General features: G+C 42.1%; 1 protein-coding gene across 1 annotated transcript; it reads left to right on the top strand.

Annotated features, from left to right (window-relative positions):
• Nucleotides 1-24717, top strand: LOC135557816 (E3 ubiquitin-protein ligase pellino homolog 2-like). Its single transcript, XM_064991448.1, has 7 exons — nucleotides 1-310; nucleotides 12435-12564; nucleotides 12687-12788; nucleotides 13564-13761; nucleotides 14068-14253; nucleotides 17904-18109; nucleotides 20782-24717. The coding sequence occupies exons 1-7, from the start codon at nucleotides 234-236 to the stop codon at nucleotides 21179-21181; spliced, it is 1299 nt and encodes a 432-aa protein (XP_064847520.1). The 5' UTR covers nucleotides 1-233; the 3' UTR covers nucleotides 21182-24717.
• Nucleotides 24718-24826: the final 109 nt, after the last annotated feature.

The following is a 24826-nucleotide window of genomic DNA, read 5'->3' as shown; positions in this document are numbered from 1 at the left end:
AACAGATTCGTGTCGCGCGGGCCTTTAATCGATAGCTTTGCAACAATCTTTCCAAAAGATGGTAGCTCACGGAATTAAAACAATAAAACGAAGAACAAGAACAATTGCCTCTATCCAAACTCGGATATACTAACATTCAAGTAACTTCCTCATAGTTTGAAAGGTGTAGCCTATTTCTTTTTTTCACTACTATTGCTCTCGAAGGTTTACAAGAGCAAGCTCGCGCCAGTCGGATGAATTCGCCAAACCAGGACGAAGATGATGTGCCCGTTAAAGACCCGGTAAAATACGGAGAGTTGGTCATATTGGGGTGAGTAACGGTAGGCTATACGGATAAATTGTAGTTCATATCTCTGTCTCGAAACTGAGCTAATAGTCGTAGTAGGGCACTTAGGCTACCAGTTTACTACGTTAGCCTACTACTAAAAAATGGAAAGGATGACGTGCGAAGCAGTAGAGTTCGGTTGGTTTAGGTCTACACAGAAAAACGTTGTCATTTACTGTGATGTACAGAAAACGTATTGTTATTTTGTAACATATTTACCCCACACATTGTGGGAGAATTATTGTGAAGTTTCAGGAGAACGAGCGCCAAGGACACGTTACAGTAACTTTGTAACACTTTAGGACAGATTTGATACACTGGTGGTTACATCAACAACATATTGTTACTTTGGACCTACTATACACTTTCGCCCAAAGGCGCTGAGCACAATAGCCTGTGTTACTTTGTAACAGCGCCTGGAGATAATCGTTATAATAAGTAGCCTACTAACGTTACATTGTATCATCATAAGCCCATACTGAAATTAGTAAGAAGGATGTAGCCTTTTTTTCTTCAATGGATGTCTGAGTGGGTATAAAATCAGCACTCGATTGCTTAGGCTGAAAATCTCTGATGTCATACTATTCTGGATCTGTGAAGATCGCAGAATGTGGGACACTGGATGAAACCAAACCAACCGATTAAACTCAGCCTAACATATGCCACCACCACTGATGTGTGTGTATATATAGCTCACCTTCGTGTTTCACATAGGGGAATTTAATCAACAGACACACATTGGCCTATTGGAGCATTCAAAAATGGCTCCTGCATGTAGGCTGAAAAAATATTATCCCAACACATACAAGACAGGATGTGCATAAGAGAGAGACAGACATTCAGCGTTTCCATCTCTGCCCAGTCTATAGTCCAGAGGATCGGTGGGTTAACTACTCTCTCATGTGCTCTCTTATACCCACACTTCCGTCCTGCTTCCTGTATACAAGCCTGTGATGTGATGACCCCAAAATGCCCCTCTCTTCTCCTCTGCAGCCCTCTTGGACTAGACCATTGCCCAATCCAAAATCAACCCCTTGCCCTGACCCTGGCACAGACCTGAAGGGGTTGGATAGGTGTGAACAGTATGGTTAATACAGCTCACTCTCCGTGGGGTGGCAGAAAGCAGATGTTTCCGTTTCTCAGGGATACATTATTTTCAACCTAACTTCCGTTTCCCTTGAAAAATGAGTGTGGGGTCTCCGTTCAGGCGTCTTTTTACACATGCTACGTTAGATTAATATATCTAGCCTACCACTTGTCTTCTGATAGGCCAGGGTGGAACTTCTGGCATATTGCATGTACCTCTCCAATGCTCTCAGACCTACACAGATAACACCACATAAGGGTAGGGGCTAAGGGTTGATACAGTCTTGTGTTAACTAACGCTCCCGGCTGTAACCACATTATGCTTTCCCCCTCCAGAGACTGGGGTTCAATCCTTACATCCTCCCTTCTCACACTGGACTGTCTTTCCCTCTCGTTTCAGTACTGTCTCAAAAAAGTGCAAAAAATATGTAAGGAAATGGCAGTTCCACTCATTTGAAAATAAAATAAAATAAACTGACTGACTACTCGCTCTAGTAATTGTAGATTGTCTAGTAATTGTAGATGGGTGTTAGTGTTATGGTCAAATCTCCACCTAGCCCCCGTGACAATGCTATCCATACATATGCTGCTGACCATCATGGGCACTTGAATAATGATTAACTGGATGTAGCTAAAAGACAGACGGTGACAGAGAGAAAACAACCATGGCTGACACAAGGTACTCAGTCTTCTGCAGAAATTCTATCAGAATACTCCTCTCTTTTGTAGTGAGAATAGGCCTGTAATTACACTGTAATGATTTAGGGAGAGGGAAAGGGGATACCTAGTCAGTTGCAAAACTGAATGCATTCAAACCAAAATGTGTCTTATGCGTTTAACCCAACCCCTCTGAATCAGAGAGGTGCAAGGGGCTATTTTAATCGACATCGCCGTCCAGGGAGCAGTTGTTGTTGGGGTTTAACTACCTTGTTCAATGGCAGAACGGCAGATATTTCCACCTTGCTCGGGGATTTGATCCAGTAACCGTTTGGTTACTGACCCAACACTCTTACAATATTCGTCACACACCCCAGACCCAATGATGTTCTATGAAATGCTGAATGTTCTTCTCTGTTCTCTATATTGAATAACTAGCTGCAGTATAATCTTGAGAGAACCCTCTCCTCGTCGCTATCAGACATCATGTGTACATTTTCACTAGCCTAGGTGCGTCCGTTTCTCTCTCAAGCTGATAACAGAGAGACACATTCATGCTTTTATTACAACCAAGCTTGACTACTGTAATGCTCTCCTGTCTGGTCTACCCAAGAAAGCCATTGGTAAACTGCAAAACATACAGAATGCAACAGCACAGGTACTGACAAAGACCAGACGGAGATCACACATTACACTGGTTTTAAGCTGTTAAGTAGTACCGTCTCGACTCCTGTCTCAAGACCACATATTGAGTGTCCCGGTCTTGTCTCAGTGTCGACAAGAGGGCTACGGAGAACAAGGCTGACGTTTTACGTATTCCTAACCAATTGTGTTTTTTGTTAATTTCTTTGCATTGTTTGTAACTTATTTTTTACTTATATTGTACATAATGTTGCTGCTACTGTCGCTTATGACTGAAAATAACTTCTGGACATAAGAACTGCTATTACTCACCACGGACTGTCAGATTCCTCATTTTTGCTCCTAGTAGCCGGGGACTTTAACGCAGGGAAACTTAAATCTTTCTTACCAAATTTCTATCACCATGTTAAATGTGCAACCAGAGGGAAAACACTCTGAACCACCTTTACTTCACACACAGAGCTGCATACAAAGCTCTCCCTCACCCTCCATTTGGCAAATCTGACCATAATGGCCACCTAGACTATTTGCATTGATCCTCCCCCCTCTTTTACACCGCTGCTACTCTCTGTTGTTAACATCTATGCATAGTCACTTTAATAACTCTACCTACATGTGTCCCCGCACATTGACTCTGTACCCGTACCCCCCTCCCCCGTATATAGTCTCGCTATTATTTTACTGCTGCTCTTTAATTACTTGTTGCTTTTATTTCTTATTCATATTTTTTTAACTGCAGTGTTGGTTAGGGACTCGTAAGTAAGCATTTCACTGTATGGTCTACACCTCGGCGCATGTGACTAATAAAATTAGATATGATTTGAATACATTTGTACTAATTTCTTCCCGAGACCAGCAGAGTAAAAAAACTCTTATTAGCTTCCATTCCGTTAGCGCATAAAACCGCTTCGCCAGGCCAAATATATACACTCCTTTCTTGTAACATTAATACAGTCTCTTAACAGCCTTAATATCTATTATAGACATGTTTTCTCAGTGGCGAACCTAATAGGCCTTCAGTGTGTGACAGGTTGGTGATTCTGAAAGGACAGCAACCATAATACCAGCGCACTCATGTAGGACAGTGTACTTTTTGTAAAACACAAAGGGCCAGTGGTGTAGTGGAGCCGTATACCCACTTTGTTTTCAATGGGCATTGTGTGTACTCACTTATTAATCCCTACTGATGCGTAACAAAGTAGTGTAGTGGAGGTATACTTCTTATCAAGTATGTAGTACAGTAGAGTAGTCATGCCCAACGTAGTCTACACAATCGCAAAGCACGTGAAATATATTCACATGCACGCCGCACACAGCCTAGTTTCAGCAGAATATCATCTGCAGGCAGCAAGAAAGTGCAGCACTCAACTGGTTTTGGCATGGAGCAACTCACAGAAGAATGACATCGGTAGCTGGTGGGGTCAGAAAGACGTTTACAATTTAAGATATCTACCAGTGAATGTTAACTAAGGCAACAATGGGTATGCAAACCAGGTATTTAAAAAGTTTAGTCCAAAGTGTTGGTTAGTAGACAATTTGTGATGTGTAATTGTCATCATGCACTGTTTGCACCAGGGGTGTAGACATGGATGGGCCTCGGTGGACAGAGGCCCATCCACTGGGGAGCCAGGCCCACCAAATCAGATTGATGTGATTTAAGCATTGTTGTGGATTTAGACCATCAAATTTTTGCGTTAAAAAAATAATCTGGAAAAACTCACACAGGGTGCCTTTCCTTCGCTGGGCAGGCCAATTGGGAACTTTTTGGCAAAATCTGTGTATACCCACTTCTCCAGCCTGGCAGGTTGGCACGTTGGGCCAGTAACCAAAAGGTTACTTAATGACAAGGTAAAAAAATCTGTCATTCTGCCCCTGAGCAAGGCGGTTAACCCACTGTTCTCCGGGTGCTGACGACGTGGCTGTCGATTAACTTCTTATAGATAGGGGGCAGCATTTCCACTTTTGGATAAATAGCGTGCACAATTTCAACTTCCTGCTACTCATGCCAGGAATATATTATATGCATATGATTAGTAGGTGTGGATAGAAAACACTCTGAAGTTTCTAAAACTGGTTCAATCATGTCTGTGACTATAACATAACTTATGTAGCAGGCAAAACCCCAAGGAAAAACTGTTCAGATTAAAACATTTTTTCTCCTCTTGACAGTTCCCTCAGTTGTCTTTGCCAAGGGAAAGTAGATAGCGCCCATTTTACAGTTCCTACGACTTCCACAGGATGTCACCCGTCTTTGAAGACTGACACCTTAGGGAAGCCATAGAACAAGGAATATGGTTGATATCCCTTTAAATGGAGGATAGGCATGCATAGGAACAGAAGGGTTTCAAAATAAGAGGCACTTCCTGATTGTATTTTCCTCAGGTTTTCGCCTGCAATATCAGTTCTGTTATACTCACAGACAATATTTTTATAGTTTTGGAAACTGTAGAGTGTTTTCTATCCTAAACTAAAATTATATGCATATTCTAGTTTCTGGGGCTGAGAAATAGGCTGTTTCAAATGGGTACGTTTTTTTAGCCAAAAACAAAAATACTGCCCCCGACACGCAAAAGGTTAATTGCCTACAGTCTGTAAACTGTTAGTGTCTTAACGGCCGTTCCACAGGTGCATGTTCATTAATTGTTCATGGTTCATTGAACAATCATGGGAAACAGTGTTTAAACCTTTTAAAATGAAGATCTGTGAAGTTATTTGGATTTTTATGAATTATCTTTCAAAGACAGGGTCCTGAAAAAGGGATGTTTATTTTTTTGCTGAGTTTAGATATCCAAGTCAGCCATTGGCTAGGCCATCATAAGCTAGATAAAGCCATCTGCCATTAAACTGTATCAGGGCAAAATTTTGGCGTGACATTAGAATCAACCAATCACATTTTGACTGAATGGGTGGAACCGTTAACAAAAACCTATGGAAACCTCTGAATTCTTAAAGGCCAACAGGTCATGACGGCAAAAGCGAGCAGTAGTTTCCCACGGTCTAGCTTGCTAGCTTTTGTTGTCGACTAGTTAGCAGGGGCTGCAGCAGGTGTTATCGACGATGATGTTGTTGCTAATTTTTTTAGCTTCTTAATTATCATAAATAATGTTCAACAAGAAGTTACGTTTCAAATGATCATCACCTGGTGAGTGGAACGGTGGTTTTTTATTGCAGCGTGCTTGCCGTTACCCATCTGTTTTAAAATAACTTGTGTGTGAAACATTGTTTCATTTAAAGTGGAACTGACACCATTTCAGCAACATGACATCTTATTAATATCTGTTCATATACACTTCCAGGAAGAATATGGCACTTCTTAAAAACATTATCTGACAAGCGACCACTTAGATATGGTCATTTTCACAATTTCATAAATTCTTAGAATGTTTGTTTGTTAAAATTCTTTAACAATATAGAGTGAGTTTGGCCAATTAATAGACACTGCAGTAAATAAATCAGAATAAAAACATCTGTCTTGTCCAGGACCGGAGTCTACACAGACTGGTGCACTATTGCCAATCAGAGCAACAGTAGGCCTTTATACAAACAAGCCATTTGCCACATGGGCCTGCTAACATTCGCTTTGAACTGGTCTTTACAGGAAGTTGCAACTGCGCAACTTTTAGATCATTAGAACGCATTCGCCAAAAGCCACCTGAATGAATTTCTGCAAATATGTAAACACCACGGGAGTCCTCTTACATTTTGAAACTTATTCTGCAGCTTGCCTGCCAATGCATGCTTGTCCCAACCAAGCACCCAAGCTAACTGGCTAAAGTTGGCTAGCTTTCTAGCTAGCCAACTACTGCCAGACACAAATGAGAGAACACCTTATTTTACTCGCCGTAGCAGAGCTGGTTAGCCTGTTAAGGTCACATTTATGAAAACTTAGGACACTAAAGAGACCTTTCTACTGACTCTGAAAAACACCAAAAGAAAGATGCCCAGGGTCCCTGCTCATCTGCGTGAATGTGCCTTAGGCATGCTTCAAGGAGGCATGAGGACTGCAGATGTGGCCAGACAATAAATTGCAATGTCCGTACTGTGAGACGCCTAAGACAGCGCCACAGGGAGACAGGACAAACAGCTGATCGTCCTTGCAGTGGCAGACCACGTGTAACAACACGTGTGGGTTGGACAGGTACAGGTATAGGATGGCAACAACAACTGTCCGAGTTACCCCAGGAATGCACAATAGTCAAAGAGGCTGGACTGAGGGCTTGTCGGCCTGTTGTAAGGCAGGTTCTCACCAGACATCACCGGCAACAATGTCACCTATGGGCACAAACCCACCATCGCTGGACCAGACAGGACTGGCAAAAAGTGCCACTGAAGAGTAGCGGTTTTGTCTCACCAGGGGTGATGGTCAAATTCGCTTTTATTGTCGTTGGAATGAGCGTTACACCGAGGCCTGTACTCTGGAGCGGGGTTGATTTGGAGGTGGAGGATCCGTCATTGTCTTGGGCGGTGTATCACCAGACTGAGCTTGTTGTCATTGCTGACGATCTCAATGCTGTGCGTTACAAGGAAGACATCCTCCTCCCTCATTGGTACCCTTCCTGCAGGCTCATCCTTACATGACCCTCCAGCATGACAATGCCATCAGCCATACTGCTCGTTCTGTGCGTGATTTCCTGCAGGACAGGAATGTCAGTGTTGTGCCATGGCCAGCGAAGAGCCCGGATCTCAATCCTATTGAGCACATCTGTTGGATCAGAGGGAGAGGGTTAGGGTCAATTCCCCTAGACATATCCGGGAACTTGCAGGTGCCTTGGTGGAAGAGTGGGGTAACATCTCAAAGCAAGAACTGGCAAATCTGGTGCAGTCCGTGAGGAGGAGATGCACTACAGTACTTAATGCAGCTGGTGGCCACACCAGATACTGACTGTTGCTTTTGATTTTGACACCCCCCCCCCCCCCCTCCCTTTGTTCAGGGACACATTATTCCATTTCTGTTCGTCACATCTCCTTGGAACTTGTTCAGTTTATGTCTGTTGTTGAATCTTATGTTCATACAAATATTTGCACATGTTACGTTTGCTGAAAATAAACACAGTTGACAGTGAGATGATGTTTCCTTTTTTGCTGAGTTTAGATTTATCTCCACAGAGACCAGCAAAGAACTGCTGATTGGACCTTTTTTTTCTCTTCCTCTTTTTCTCTTTCTCTTCAGTGTTAACCCCCGAGATGAAATCAGAACATCTTTGAAAATAACATAATTATTATCATTAATATATTATTATAATCATTATTTTTTAAATCCTTAGCCCTTCTCTGAAGGCGTAGAAGGTCCATTGTTTACCACTGTGTTTGGGTTAGTAATAATTTGTAGAGCGGCTCTATTTTCCTTCAGCATGCACTTTTGCACTATTTTGAATGTCTAAAGAATCTATATGTTCTGAAATACTTGAAATTTTCAACTCTTATGGTGCTGATTTGACAAAATTACTATGATGGTCTTGAATTGGACTCGCATTTTTCTGGTCTGTCGTGACTCGGCTTCGAACCCTTTTCCCCGTCCCAGTCAAGGTGTGGTTTTAAAGTCTCTGCACTGGCTGCCAGTGAGTTTTCGAATGAATTAAAGATGATTCTATTGGTTTTTAAATCAATCCATGAATGTGCACCCCAATAAATGTTAGACATACTATTAGGTTATGTACCCAATAGGTCCCACCAGGTCCTCTGGCACTGGCCTTTTAACTATACCATAGCCTAGGACCAAGAGGCATGGAGAGGCAGCCTTTAGTTATTATGCCCCTAGGCTCTGGAATTGCCTGCCAGAGAAGCGGAGGGGGGCTGAAACTGTGGACACATTTTCTTAGCTATACTTTTCCTTAGTGTGTTTTTTAGTTGTTCAATTTGTTATAGTTAATTTTTGTATATTATCTTTGCTCTGTAGTAAATATTTCAGCTTTTCTTTTCGTTGTTTTTTTTGTTTTTGTTTTGCTGTAAAGCACATTGCGTTGCATTCCATGTTTGAAATGTGCTGTATAAATAAATATTGATTTGATTATATCCTGCTGCGATGGCATGATTTGCCAGGTACACCTTAAGGATCACATGCTCTGCAGTCTCTGCCTGTCTATCTCAGTGCAGGGCATGTGAGGTGATGTGATGTCTGTTCTGTAGTGAGTCCCTGTCTGTCTGCTATCTCTCCTTCATTACCTTAGTTACACTAGGCTGAGTGGGCTCTGTGTGCTAGCCTGTGTCTTCTCTTTCTCTCTCACACTTAACGGTTTGGGTCTCACTGGTGTCTCTTCTGGATGGTTAAGCATTGTACCTGTACTACCATTACTGTACCTCAATCTCATCTCGTAAAGTTAGCATTTTCTTCTCATTTAACTTCTCAAAGTATTACCATACAAGACTTTGCTGCTATCGCTTGCCTTTCTCTCAGCAGAGGGAGTGAATATTTCATATTGTGTACAATGTGCTGCCGAGGTGCATATGCGTGCCGCTGTCGGACCATCTTTTTGGCTGCGGTCCAAACACTTAAAAGCCACCCTATCCCTTCAGCTTCAAATTAAGTGGACACTTAATGATGATGACGTATCATTACATTTGACGAGTTTACACTTGCAGGGCAAGGGGCGAGGGAGGAAGGAATGATTTTTAAATTGACCACCCTTAGCCAGAAATTCGTCACTGGTTCATCCTGCGATGATTGTGTTTTCAGCCACCGGTAGCATGTGGGTGCTTTATATGCACAACAGTCAATTATGAGTGCATGTCTATTTATATTAAATATGTCATTATTAATATAAGCCTACTGTACGATAGCTATAAAGTTAATTAGCTAACTAACGTTAGCCTGCCTAGCTGGAAAATAAGGAAAATGTTTTATTTCCATTTTCAAACAAAAACATATTTACTTTTTCCGAGACATGTTTGTGCCGTCATGTGCATTTAGTAGCACCATATCTATCTTATTTACATTTGTTTTTACTTACACTGGTGTCGTGTCTTTGGCTATGCCGGATTAAGTGATATGACATGCTATTCTATGAAATCCTTTCTCTGTAATTAATATCACCTGATTGAGCTAATCATGTAAATGTAATTAACTAGAAAGTCAGGGCACCACAAAATAATATTTATAGAGTGGTTATCTTCCGAAGAAACTCTTAAAGATCTAGTAATATTTTGCACCAATAGCAGTCAATATTAATCGTTGTTAATTAATCTGAAAGTTGTAAATTCTTGGTTATCTTCACGAACCCTGGCTAACAAGTTGAATCAGCAATACAAAATTGGGTTTAATGATTTATTTACTAAATACCTAACTAATCGCACAGAATGAATCATACCTTGATTACAAATTATGTCATGAAGGAAAACGTCCCTAGCGGACGGAACAGATATGACCGCTGGTTACACAAATAGAAGGGGATTGGGTTTGAGTGAGAGAGCAGGTAGACTTGAGGAACAAAGGGAGAAGCTATGTCTCTATCGGGCTGTAGGTAGCTACTCTATCGCAAATACAAAATCTTATGCATTCTAAATCACCGCCCATTTGGAAAAGGAAAATGCAATAAATATTTACTCTGAGCTGCGCTTCAATAGGTTGGTGGTAGATGGAAGGTCGTGTTGCCCAACATAGTCCTTTGAAGAGTGTCTGGTGGTGAACGGGATACGTTGTAGTGTCGTCGTTGTGTGGTAGATGGAATACTCTGTCCGTCCTTTCCTAGCCCACGTTTACAGCGGCCGCTGCGAACTCAACGGCTAGGAGGTATCACTTCTGTAGCGAATAAGAGTTCAAAGTTCATACCATTCGCAACCAAAGCTCACGCTGAGGTTTGCTTTGTTCTGTAGTTATTATCTGAATCCTTCTGACATCGGACCGTCGTCCTAATGTACCCGGAACAGAAGGTTACTTTTTCGTCAAGGGCTTATATAGTGTAGGGAGAGAAGGGTGTGTTTCATAGTTTATAGCCAATGTCTCTTCACAGGGGTGGGCCACTGATTGGGCAGAGCTCTAATCTTATGAAAACCCAATTCTCTCATTTGGAAGCTAAAATTACATTTAATCTTTTCACAAATAGTTTTATTTAAATTGCACAACAATTCCACGTGAATCTGATAACTATAATGTGTAGACTTTCCCAGATACAGTTTATGTCATCCTGTCATCAGTCATAATGTCTCAGATGACAACCGAACTGACATCATATTTATTAAGTACCAACGCATATTTTCAACTGGTTCTATTACCGAAATATGCTTCCTTTCCCTCCACTTGTTTGATGTTCCCAGACTCTCTATGTTTAACAAAGGCTATTCAAGAGTTCCTCAGTAGTCAGAGAGAGGGAAGGGGGAAAGGTATTTATGGGGGGGGTCATAAACCTTACCCACAGACCAACGTCATGACACTAGTATGTTGACTTCTCCATGTTGTTTTTAAGTTTTCACTGACTTTTCTTAGCAGATGTACAATCGTTGCAAATTGAATTAAGGCGAGTTTCATGCCCCGGAGTGAACATTATTGTGCACTCGCAAAGCCGACTAAAAACGAGGACTGAGGGGCTTATGTTGAAAACGTCCCTTGCTTGGCTAGTCATTTGGACGGGGATTCCCCCAAGGGCATAAGGCAAGGGTAAGTGGACGAGGGTGTGTCTTTAAGTGTTTGGACCGCAGTCTTTCTGTATCCCTCTTCATGACCTTTGCCCTGTTCTCCTTCTGCCCCCCCTCTCTCCTTCATGTCCACCCCCTTTCTCTCTGCCATCTCTCCCTATTTTTCTCTGCCCTCTCTTCCTGCTCTCTCTTTCTGGTATATTTCTCCTCTTTCTGCCCTCTCCCTGCCCTCTTCCTCCTCTCCCTTCTCCCTCAGCTCTGTCCTAATGTGACATAGGGTAATTGTACAGGTAGCAGTGTGTTCCCTTCAGCTTTCCTCTCCTCAGATCTCATGACAGGGCCGCCCTATTCTAACACTGGGAAAGGGAACGATCTTGGCTTTTCTAGTCAGGTCTGGTTTAGAACTTAAATTATTCTAATCGTCCAGGAAGAGTAGCTACAGCTTAGGGATGGAGGGAGAGAGAGCGGGAGAGTTGATTTGGAAGCAGAGTTGATGTCCCCTCACAAAGGGCTTTGTGCCCACTGGGCATCATCTGAATAGTCTTTAATAGGTACAATACCGCTGATTAGCTGAAAGCTAAAACCAGCATGCGGCCCTGTCTGTGAACTCCTAGCATGACAGCGCAGCTCCACTCTGTTGCCCAGGAAGCTAGAGACGAGACACAAAGAGTTTAGGTTTGAACAATCAGCAGAGATGACAGCACCGTTCCACTTAGGCTAACGCTTACTCATCCACTCTTTCTCTTTCCATCTCTTGCTTGCTTACACACACACACACACAAACACTGAATACAGTTTAATTGGTATTTCAGTGTAAAGAGGGTTCACACAGTAACCACACTATTCTAAGCTGCCTGTCAGTGAATTGGGCTCATGTTGTACTTACCAATGGATGAGCAGGCAGTTGTACAATACATTAGTTGTCTGTGAGGAATGAGTGGTGGGTGTGATAGGCTAGCAGAATAAAAGGGATGTTTAATTGTGACAAAGTATGCCTACAGGCATCCAACTGCCAAAACAAAAGAGCCTAATGACCAGTATTGATTTGCGATATCAACTGTCTTCAATGATCACATGAGGTGAATGGGATTCATGGAGCATTCCCTTTCGCTAATTATGTAGCCTCTCTGTGTACTTGTGTTTGTGTTCTCTGTAGGTACAATGGTTCCCTGCCCAGTGGGGACAGGGGGAGGAGGAAGAGCCGCTTCGCTCTGTACCGGAGGACCAAGGCCAACGGAGTCAAACCCAGCACTGTTCACATTCTCAACACACCACACGACAGCAAGGTGTGTGTGTGATGTTACTATAGTCTTCCTATGGTGGGAAATTCTGTCCTCATAGTAACCTACAGTAAGAGTGGACAGGGTAAACGGATTATTGCTGTGTCTGTGTCCTTGTGTGATTGCAGGCAGTCCACAGCAGAGGGCAGCACAGCATCTCCTTCACTCTGTCCCGCAACCAGACAGTGGTGGTGGAGTACTGCCACGACAACGACACTGACATGTTCCAGGTAAACACCACAACAAGGGTTTTATTTAGGCTAAATACCAGAATGATGCCAGCTTATCTAGAGAACAAGGAGTTCTTTGTCTTCCATAACCATGAAGAACAGAAAGAGGTGTTGCTACCACTTTCCCTTTTTGAATAGATAATTGAAGGACTTGGTTATTATTTATTGCTTCTGCTATGTGTATACCACGTCCTCCGGAGTTTCTATTGGATGCTTAATTTTGACTCTGATGCTGGGTATACTCTGAACCATCAATGGGTTTGGCAATCCCACACCAAACCCCTTACTGTACTGAAAGAACCACATCACACATTACAACCGCAGGGAACGTGATGAAGATTCAGTTCTGAAAAGATGTCTGTTGGTGGCCAGCTGAGAACAGGGACCCAGATACATTCAAAGCATGGAGAGGGGTGTAGAACTATAAATACATGTACTTGTATCTTAAGTGTTTTATCACAGGTGGTTAATTTAATAGGAGTAACTACACACAGCTTGAAAATAAATGTTGCTGGATGTTACTGCTATTTTTGTGTGAAAGATAAAGTATTGGTAAGTCATAAGCACAACAGGATCCTTCAAGTCCTGGAATAATTAACAAGCTAAAGAAAAGCTAAAATAATCAATAAAACAAAAGTCATGACTTGACATAAAATTTTACTTTTAGCGACTAGTAGAGCAAAGGGCCTTAAAATTGCTTTCCAATCGAACGCTGTTCTGAACACAATAAAGATCCCATGTAATGTTTCTCTCCGTCTCACTCGTTTCCCTGCAGATTGGGCGCTCCACAGAAAGTCCAATAGACTTTGTTGTGACAGACACTTCAGGAGAGGGGAAGGAGGGTGAGGACCCCTCGGTGGCCCCCAGCACCATCTCCCGCTTCGCCTGCCGGGTGGTGTGTGAACGCAACCCCCCCTACACCGCACGCATCTATGCCGCTGGCTTCGACTCCTCCAAAAACATCTTCCTAGGGGTTAGTGTGTAGCACAGGCTCGGTAGAGAGACCAAATGGAGAGATGTATGGGCACAAACCCACCATCGCTGGACCAGACAGTTGGATGTCAGTTGAAAATGAGTTGGAGAAGAATCACACTTCGTTATGGCCAAATTCAATAGGCACAAACGAGTGTGTTCCTATTGGACAGGTGCCGGCAGTACCTACCTACGTTTTCTCCCTCTGGGTGCCTACTGAATGCAATAGATACAAATAACCAAGCTTCCTTTCCCTCTCGATTTTCTTCCTTTTCATCTTCTTCTTCATCATCTCCTCCTCCTTCAGGAGAAAGCCACGAAGTGGAAGAACCCGGATGGCCACATGGATGGTTTGACCACCAACGGGGTGCTGGTGATGCACCCTGAGGGCTTCCCTGAGGACAGCAGACAGGGTCTATGGAGGGAGATCTCTGTATGTGGGGACGTCTACGCCCTCCGAGAGACACGCTCCGGACCCAGCCGAGGAAAACTGGTCAGTACTTAAGCCACAAGAGGCACAACCAGAACTCTGCCCCAAATGGCACCCTATTCCATATATGTGACCCACCGGTTCGATTCGGTCTCATGTAGCGAAATTTGAAATTGTCTTTTTTACATTGGATAAAAGTAGAGATTTAGAGCTACAAAATGGTATATCATACACTACAGTTGAGAAACAATGGGAAAGTAATTCTGCTTTGAAAGTTGATAGACTTGTAACCTCACTTTTGAGAAAATGGCCCTGGAGTGTTTTGGTACCTACTGGCGAGCTCTTCTTTGTCTACACCCATTTAGCATCGTTAACACACTCTTAAGCTTTAGCCCCACCCATCTCTGACCATTTTACTCGCACTAGTGGAGCTGCTTAGGCTGTTTTTATCTTATCCAGTGTTGGTGACTGCAACTGTGCTGCTGGCAACAATTTACTTACGCTTTTTTTTTGCCAACGTTTACTGACACCGGCCATATTGTTGTTGGGCATTCGTAAATTCATCAGTTATTCTGCACTCTGACACACTCAGATTAAAGTGTTCTGAAATCGGAGTAGATGGCCAGAACAAATTTAACAGCTACGTCTATCGAAAATTGTTGCAGTGACATCATAAACATTCTATGGAAATAGTTACTTGCATAGTGGAGTTTTTAGACATGTAGCTAGATAGCTAAACAATGGACCATAATCCCAACTCGTGACATTACTACCCTGCATGAAACTGCAGGTAGCTAACCTACCAGGTTCGACTTTCTGACAAAATTTGAAAGTTGTAATATCTGAAAAGGTAGCTAGCTAGACTCTTTAAAAAATGTATTTAACCTTTATTTAACTAGGCAAGTCAGTTAAGAACTAATTCTTATTTACAATGATGGCCTAGCAAAATGCAAAAGGCCTCCTGTGTGGACAGGGGACTGGGATAATAAAAAATACAATATAAATATAGGACAAAACACACATTACGACAAGAGAGACAACACTACATAAAGAGAGACCTAAGACGACAACATAGCAACACAACATAACAACAACATAACAACAACATGGTAGCAACACAACATGGTAGCAGCATAAAACATGGTACAAACATTATTGGGCACAGACAATAGCACAAAGGGCAGAAGGTAGAGACAACAATAAAACTGTCAGTAAGAGTGTCCATGATTGAGTCTTTGAATGAAGAGATTGAGACAATACTGTCCAGTTTGAGTGTTTGTTGCAGCTCGTTCCAGTTGCTAGCTGCAGCGAACTGAAAAGAGGAGCGACCCAGGGATGTGTGCTTTGGAGACCTTTAACAGAATGTGACTGGCAGAACGTGTTATGTACTTGAGTGAAGACCCAAAAGCGGTTTTAACAGAAAACAGAGTTCTTTAATGAAAAACAGGAATGGCATAAATCCTCTTCCAACGTTGTCAATGGAACAAAAAGAACGTTAGTATAGTGCAGGATGCACCTGCCAGGCAGACTCCGACAGGATAGGACAAGGTGGAAGCAAACGAGACGACAGCTTGCTTCTGGCATGAAAAACACAAACAAGAATCAGACACTGAAAGTAGCAGGAACAGAGAGAGAAATAGAGACCTAATCAGAGGGGAAAGAGAGAACAGGTGGGAAAGAGTGAATGAGCTAGTTAGGGGAGATGTAGAACAGCTGAAGAAGGAGAGACAGAGAAGGTAACCTAAAAAGACCAGCAGAGAGAGACAGAGTGAAGAGAAAGGACAGGAACAGACATAATAAGACATGACAGAACGGGTGTTGTATGTGGAGGATGAGGGCTGCAGTAGAAATTTCAGATGTGGGTAGTGAGGCCTAAGAGGGTTTTATAAATAAGCATCAACCAGTAGGTCTTGCGATGGGTATACAGAGATGACCAGTTTACAGAGAAGTATAGAGTGCAGTGAAGTGTCCTATAAGGAGCATTGGTGGCAAATCTGATGGCCGAATGGTTTAGAACATCTAGCCGCTCGAGAGCACCCTTACCTGCCGATCTATAAATTATGTATCCGTAATCTAGCATAGGTAGAATGGTCAACTGAATCAGGGTTAGTTTGGCATCTGGGGTGAAAGAGGAGCGATTACGATAAAGGAAACCAAGTCTCGAATTAACTTAAACCTACAGCTTTGATATGTGCTGAGAGAAGGACCGTGTACTGTCTTGCCATACTCCCGAGTACTTGTTTGAGGTGACTACCGCAAGCTCTAAACTAGAGGTCGACCGATTATGATTTTTCAACGCCAATACCGATTATTGGAGGACCAAAAGAAACGATACCGATTAATCGGCCGATTTCAACAAAATATATATATATATATTTGTAATAATGACAATTACAACAATACTGAATTAACACTTATTTTAACTTAAGATAAAACATCAATAAAATCAATTTAGCATCAAATAAATAATGAAACATGTTCAATTTGGTTTAAATAATGCAAAAACAAAGTGTTGGAGAAGAAAGTAATATATGCCATGTAAAAATGTGTGCCATGTAAAAAAGCTAACGTTTAAGTTCCTTGCTCAGAACATGAGAGCATATGAAAGTTGGTGGTTCCTTTTAACATGAGACTTCAATATTCCAAGGTAAGAGGTTTTAGGTTGCAGTTAATATAGTATTTATAGGACTATTTCTCTCTTTACTGTTTGTATTTCATATACCTTTGACTGTTGGATGTTCTTATAGGCACTATAGTATTGCCAGTGTAACAGTATAGCCCCCCCCCACCCTTGCCCCTAACTGGGCTCGAACCAGGAACACATAGACAACAGCCACACTCGAAGCATCGTTACCCATCGCTCCACAAAAGCAGCGGCAAGGGGAATAACTACTCCAAATCTAAAAGCGAACGACGTTTGAATCAGTATTAGCGCTTACCCAGCTAACTAGCTAGCCATTTCACATTGGTTACACCAGCCATTGGGCTGATAGGCTTGAAGTCATAAACAGCGCTGTGCTTGCGAAGAGCTGCTGGCAAAACGCACAAAAGTGCTGTTTGAATGAATGATTACGGGCTTGCTGCTGCTGCTCAGTCAGACTGCTCTACCAAATCAGACTTAATTATAACATAATAACACACAGAAATACGAGCCTTTGGTCATTAATATGATCGAATCCGGAAACTATCATTTCGAAAACAAAACGTTTATTATTTCAGTGAAATAAGGAACCATTCGGTATTTTATCTAACGGGTGGCATCCCTAAGTCTAAATATTGTTGTTACATTGCACAACCTTCAATGTATGTCATAATTACGTAAAATTCTGGCAAATTAGTTGGCAATGAGCCAGGCAGCCCAAACTGTTGCATATACCCTGACTGCATGCAATGAACGCAAGAGAAATTACACAATTTCACCTGGTTAATATTGCCTGCTAAACTGGATCAGTAGTTATAACTAGTGATTATGGCTTCTACTGCATTTGCGTAACAGGCAGGCTACCTGTGGAGTGCAATGGTTACAGCGTTGGACTAGTTAACTATGCGGTTGCAAGATTGGATCCCCTGAGCTGACAAGGTGAAAATCTGTCGTTCTGCCCCGGAACAAGGCAGTTAACCCACAGTTCCTAGGCAGTCATTGAAAATAAGAATGTGTTCTTAACTGACTTGCCTAGCTAAATAAAAGCTAAATAAAAGGTATTTTCCCTCAGGCGGAGGGAGAAAGCAGTGCCCTTCGTGATGGTTCTCTGGTGGACCTGTGTGGAGCTACTCTGCTGTGGCGTACTGGAGAGGGCCTGCTCCGCGCTCCCACCCTCCGCCACCTGGAGGCACTGCGACAGGAGCTCAACGCTGCCCGGCCACAGTGTCCTGTAGGCCTCAGTACCCTGGCCTTCCCCAGCTTGCCACGCAGCCATAGGTTAGTAATATGCACAGTGATGTAGTGGAGAGTTCACACACCTTTTTTTGGCATGGGGGTTTACCCACAATTTGTGGAAAAATACATTGAAAGTATAGGGAGTGTTTATTTATTTCAATTTAGTGGGTAGATTATCTTTAATATTGCAGATAGATTGTGGCTTCTATCAATGTAATTGCCTGCATAATTTCCAATTCCCCCAAATATTTTCTTTTGTATATAGAGTACCAGTAAAAAGTTTGGTCACACCTACTCGTTCAAGGGTTTTTCTTTCTTTTTACTATTTTCTACATTGTAGAATAATAGTGAAGACATCAAAACTTTGAAATAACACATATGGAATCATGTAGCAACCAAGAAAGTGTTAAACAAATTAAAATATATTTTAGATGATTCAAAGTAGCCACCCTTTGCCTAGATTACATTTACATTTAAGTCATTTAGCAGACGCTCTTATCCAGAGCGACTTACAAATTGGATGACAGCTTTGCACACTCTTGGCATTTTCTCAGCCAGCTTCATGAGGTAAGTCACCTGGAATGCATTTAAATTAATACGTGTGCCTATTTAAAAGGTAATTTGTGGAATTTTTTTCCTTAATGCGTTTGAGCCAATCAGTTGTGTTGTGACAAGGTGGTATACAGAAGAAGCCCTATTTGGTTAAATACCAAGTCCATAATATGGCAAGAACAGCTCAAACAAGCAAAGGGAAACAACAGTCTATCATTACTTTAAAACATGAAGGTCAGTCAAATAAAAGCTTCACAGAGTTCAAGTAACAGACACATCAACATCAACTGTTCAGAGAAGAATGCGTGAATCAGGCCATCATGGTCCAATTGCTGCAAAGAAACCACTACTAAAGAACACCAATAAGAAGAAGAGACTTGCTTGGACCAAGAAACACGAGCAATGGACATTCGACCGGTGGAAATCTGTCCTTTGGTCTGATGAGTCCAAATTTGACATTTTTGGTTCCAAACGCCGTGTCTATGTGAGACGCAGAGTAGGTGAACGGATGATCTCTGCATGTGTGATTCCCACCGTGGAGCATGGAGGAGGAGGTGTGATGGTGACACTGTCAGTGATATATTTAGAATTCACTTAACCAGCATGGATACCGCAGCATTTTGCAGCGATACGCCATCCCATCTTAGTGGGGCTGTCATTTTTTTAAAAACAGGACAATGACCCAAAACACACCTCCAGGCTGTGTAAGGCCTATTTGACTAAGAAAGAGAGTAATTGAGTGGTGCATCAGATGACCTGGCCTCCACAATCACCTGACCTCAACCCAATTGAGATGGTCTGCGATGAGTTGGATTGCAGAATGAAGGAAAAGCAGACAAGTGCTCAGCATATGTGGGAACTCCTTCAAGACAGTTAGAAAAGCATTCCTCATGAAGATGGTTGAGAGAATGCCAAGAGTGCAAAGCTGTCATCAAGGCAAGGGTGGCTACTTTGAAGAATCTCAAATATAAAATCTATTTAGATTTGTTTAACACTTTTGGTTACTACATGTGTTATTTCATAGTTTTGATGTCTTCGCTATTATTCTACAGTGTAGAAAATAGTAAAAAATAAAGAAAAATCCTTGAATGAGTAAGTGTGTCGACTTTTGACTGGTAGTGTTGTTCAGGATATTAAAGCCTCCATATATCCACTAGTTCCTATGTATCCATGGTATTTTGTGATTTCCTTAAGTACATGAGGGTAATCGTTTCTAGTGTGATTTCCTTTACAAGCCCTTTAAAGTATTTAAAACTGTATTATAGTCTCCCACCATAATAACAGACGCTTGTATTGCATGTAGGCTTGATAAATTAATTTTTAAGGGGCTTCGATCATCATTATTTGGACTGTATAGATTAATGAGCCAAATCTGTTTATGGTCCAATAACATATTTAAAAGAATCCTTCTAACTTTCGGATCTGTTTTGTACAGTTTGCTCAATTGGATCAAAATTATTGTTAATAAATATCATCACCAAGTATAGGGAGTGTTAGTTGATTCACCCTGTACGGTGATCAGAGTTAACCCACCTACTTTTTTTTACCACTACATTGCAACACCCACACACAAACACACAGCGGTTATAGCCTATCGGTCAAAGTGTTGGGCCTGTAACCGAAAGGTTTGAATCCCTGAGCCGACAAGGTGAACAATCTGTGTATGTGCCCTTGACCAAGGCACTTAACCCTAATTGCGCCATGGTCTCTGTTGATAATGGCAGATACCCCACTCCAAGGGGATATGCAAAAATATACATCTAACTCACAAATGCGTATTAATAAACACTTGTACTTGTGTGAAATAGGACAAATATAAGCACCCACAATTACTATTATTATTACTACACACTGCTACACTAGTAGCTCAACACTTCCTGGCCCATAGACCTCAGTAAGCAGCCACAGATGGGTAGCTACTAAACAGTGGTACACTAGGAGCTATACCTATTCATAAGTTGCCCCTATCTACTGTTACAGTGATCAGGTGCAAATTCAACCTTGAGCACGACACAACATGACCCAATTCCAAATCTGATTTTATCCCATGTAATCTATTTATAGCTATTTTGCAATATAATATAACTACTACCAAAAACAAATAAAAATGATGCTTTGAGTTTGATAAAAGCTAAAACCAAGTCGTTGTCATTTCCCCCCAGTCTGGAGGAGCGCCAGCCCTGGGTCTACCTCACCTGTGGACATGTGCATGGCCACCATGACTGGGGCCAGCGTCCGGAGCGCCGGGAGGAGGGAGGAGAAGAGGGGGAGGAAGGGATCACAACGGTCCGCCGGGAGTGCCCTCTATGCAGGAGCGTAGGGCCCTACGTGCCCCTGTGGCTGGGGTGTGAGCCCGCCGTGTACGTGGATGCTGGAGCTCCCACATATGCGTTTGTACCCTGCGGCCACGTTTGTTCGGAGAGGACAGCCAAGTATTGGGCGGATACCCCACTGCCTCATGGGACACACGCCTTCCGGCCCACCTGTCCCTTCTGCTCTGCTCCTCTCAGCAGCACCCCACAGGGCTGGACACGCCTCATCTTCCAGGGCCCTATCGACTAGCTCGTGGTCTCCATTCCCGGGGGCCCAACTACCACGCAAACGTGGAACCAACCACGTCACTAAGCCAAGGGCCCAATCCTAACTTGAGATAATAGTGCGGAACTAACGTGAATATTTCTTCCATTTACACTGCATCCTTGATGTATGATTTTAGACAAGTGCGTGTAACTTAAACATCTTTGTAAATCATGCGTTGATGTCAGTTTAGGATCTGTGTGGAAGTTTAAGTTAGACTCACATTTCTCTCAAGGTAAGATTTTGGCCATAACAGAACCTCACTTCAAAAGCAATAAGAACTCCACTATAGCAAAGCATTACACTCATAAATAAGCTAGTTGTTCCGTTAGTCATCCATGTTTCCAGTTGTCTCTTCAGACATGGCTGAATGTTGTCTGCAGCTCAAGGGCTAAACCTGGGGTATGTTGAAGTCACTGGATGTTCATATTTAATGGTTTCCTGAAAATAATGGTTAATGGTTTCTCTCTCAGCCTAATTTTGAACCAACAATGTAATGATGCTTCCAAAGTTTTGATTGAATATTCCATTTGACAAAATTTGAATTTTTCTGAAAACAAAACATTGTAATATTGCGAAGCGGTTCACCTCACAATTACCAATAACTTACTCTATAGTAGCAAAGATAAGTGATGTTTGTGAACATTCTGCAGTTTGACCACACCTCAGGTTGGGAACCAGTCAGACAGACAAGGTCTTTGCCATGTGACAATATAGCAGAAAGATCAAAGGCTGTGACCGAAGGTAACCTCATAAGACAACAGTTTTTCAATTAAAATGTAACTATTTTATTAAAATTGGGGATGTTTGGGATGGGTTAGGATTTTATTTAGATGTTAAGATACAACTATTTTTTTATCTTGAGTATTGTTTTTAGTTAAATGTGATTTGTCAATGTAAGCGTTTTCTCTATGTGTATGATTATTATTATGCGTGTTCGATGAAACTGGGAGAACTTGTGAGTGTGAGAAAATTGCCAACACTGTGTCACACAACCATAAAAATTGACCAGACAATGAATGTAGCCAAATACTCAGGCTATACTAGCTTAGCCTTTCAATGTGTTCGTATTGAATTGTTCTATATTATGCTACTATTTTTTTATCTAAACATCGTGATATAGCTGGAACATTTCAAATTGCTTCAAGAAGATGAACCCGTTAAATAACATACCTACACTACTTCTCGTTTATCTTGCATGAACACACACACACATCTTGCACTGTGGATTGCCAAACCTTGCATTTATGCTAAATTGTACACAGTGTTACATGTTAATTATACACGGTACTAAATGCCTCAAGTGAAAAGAAATGCTGGCGAAGTGAGCAGTCCAACAGAAATCTATAATTTAAACATGTTCTTTCCCATATAAGAAATGTACACGCCTACTCAGCTGCTATTCAGGGACAGAGAACATGCAGCAGAACCGACATGATGTAGTTATCTAGAATAGAGATGATCGTGTCAGCTCTATATTACCTTTCTATGATGTATTAACTTTTTCAGGTTTACAGCTGTCAGTCCTCCGCACACTACCATGCTGTATTTGACATACACTATATATACAAAAGTATGTGGACACACCTTGAAATTAGCGGATTTGGGGGCCGCCTAAGTGCGTAAAAATCAACTGTCCTTGGTTGTAACACTCACTACCGATTGCCAAACTGCCTCTGGAAGCAATGTCAGCACAAGAGCTGTCTTCGTCGGGAGCTTCGTGAAATGGGTTTCCATGGCCAAGCAGCCGCACACAAGCCTAAGATCACCATGTGCAATGCCAAGCGTTGGCTGGAGTGGTGTAAAGCTTGCCACCATTGGACTCTGGAGCAGTGGAAACACATTCTCTGGAGCATCTGGCAGTCTGATGGATGAATCTGTGTTTGGCGGATGCTAGGAAAACGCTACCTGCCCGACTGCATCATGCCAGCTGTAAAGTTTGGTGGATGAGTAATAATAGTCTGGGGCTGTTTTTCATGGTTTGGGCCCCTTAGTTCCAGTGAAGGGGAATTTGAACGCTACCGCATGCAATGACATTCTAGATGAATATGTGCTTCCAACCTTGTTGCAATAGTTTGGGAAGGCCCTTTCCTGTTTCAGCATGAAAAAGAGAGGTCCATACAAAAATGGTTTGTTGAGATAGGTGTGGAAGAACTTGATTAGCCTGCACAGAGCCCTGAACTCAACCCCATCGAACACCTTTGTGATGAATTGGAACGCCAACAGCGAGCCTGGCCTAATCGCTTAACATTAGTGCCTGACCTCACAAATGGTCTTGTGGCTGAATGGAAGTCCCTGCAGCAATGTTCCAACATCTTGTGGAAAGCCTTCCCAGAAGAGTGGAGGCTGTTATAGCCATAAAGGAGGGACCAACTCCATATTAATGCCCATGTTTTTGGAACGAGTTGTTCGATGAGCAGGTGTCCACATACTTTTGGTAGTGTAGTGTGAAATGGGTAATATTACCAATGGGTAAAGATAGAAGCACTTCAGGATGTTACAACCAATCAGGACGTCTTCCGAGTTCAGTTGTTAAAAGAACAACCTTCTCTTCCTCAGTGCCAGTATTTTCACCAAACCGATTGTCTATTAGCTCAGGTTTAGAATACCCAGAGTTTGCCCACGGGGCAGCACAGGACACTCGGCTACAGTAAGCTAGTAGTAGACAAGATTTTGGATGGTCATTTATTTCATGGCCACATTGAAAGAGTTGCAATGTTAGAGAACATTCCGATAAGAATACATTGTTTAGAAATACATGAATAGTGAGTCATGTCATTCGGTAAAGTCCATTTCTGTTTGCAACATTCGGTAAAACATTATTACCTTTTTTAATAGACCTGGTCTGAGATCAGTCTGATGACTTCCATATCCGGGTAATAATACAGTTACCCAGTACCTCAGGGGTTGTGGTGGAACTAGTCAGGATTTCTTTTTAAAGTCAGTTACATTTCTGTTACCTACCCCATTAAAATAGCCTAAATTTGCCCCAGTCCACGGGATATTCTGCTATTGAACGTGCCAATTCATAAATGTAGGCCTATTATTATGATATAGCAGGTGAATGAAATAATGTTTGCCCAGACTTTTGTCATATTTTAATGTTTTATATCCTTTTTGTTCTGGGTTATTTTATCCATTGGTTTTTTCTCCTCTGATTTATTCTCCCATTGCGCCCCAGAGTCTGTATAAGTCACTCCTAATGACGGGTCCATGGTCAGATATCGCTTCAGTCCCTCTATTGCTTCATTCTGGAATTGGGGTGAGCATAATCTGATCCTAGATCTGTTAAGAGGAATTTATTAAACCTTATTAAACCAACATTACACCATTTTTCTATCTGTTTATCCCCACCTCACAGATTACCTTTTGATTTGTAAGGACCTGTTAACCTCACAACTATTACTCTGGAGCGATCAAAACTTTAAATGCTTATGAAGTGCTTTGCCTCTTACTTCACTGTAATCCTGGGGTGCACAGACAATCACTGTACACACGTCAATAAACCTGTTTTAAATCTAGACTGTCTGTTTACTGACTGGAAGGGGATGAGATTAAGGTTTGGTGGTCATGAATGTCAAAAGGAATAGCTGTTCTCCCCTTAACATCAGAAGCCTCCTCCCTAAGTTT

Source organism: Oncorhynchus masou, chromosome 16 (assembly GCF_036934945.1).
Source record: "Oncorhynchus masou masou isolate Uvic2021 chromosome 16, UVic_Omas_1.1, whole genome shotgun sequence".
Lineage (NCBI taxonomy): Eukaryota > Metazoa > Chordata > Actinopteri > Salmoniformes > Salmonidae > Oncorhynchus > Oncorhynchus masou.
This window is presented reverse-complemented; position numbering and strand designations above follow the sequence as displayed.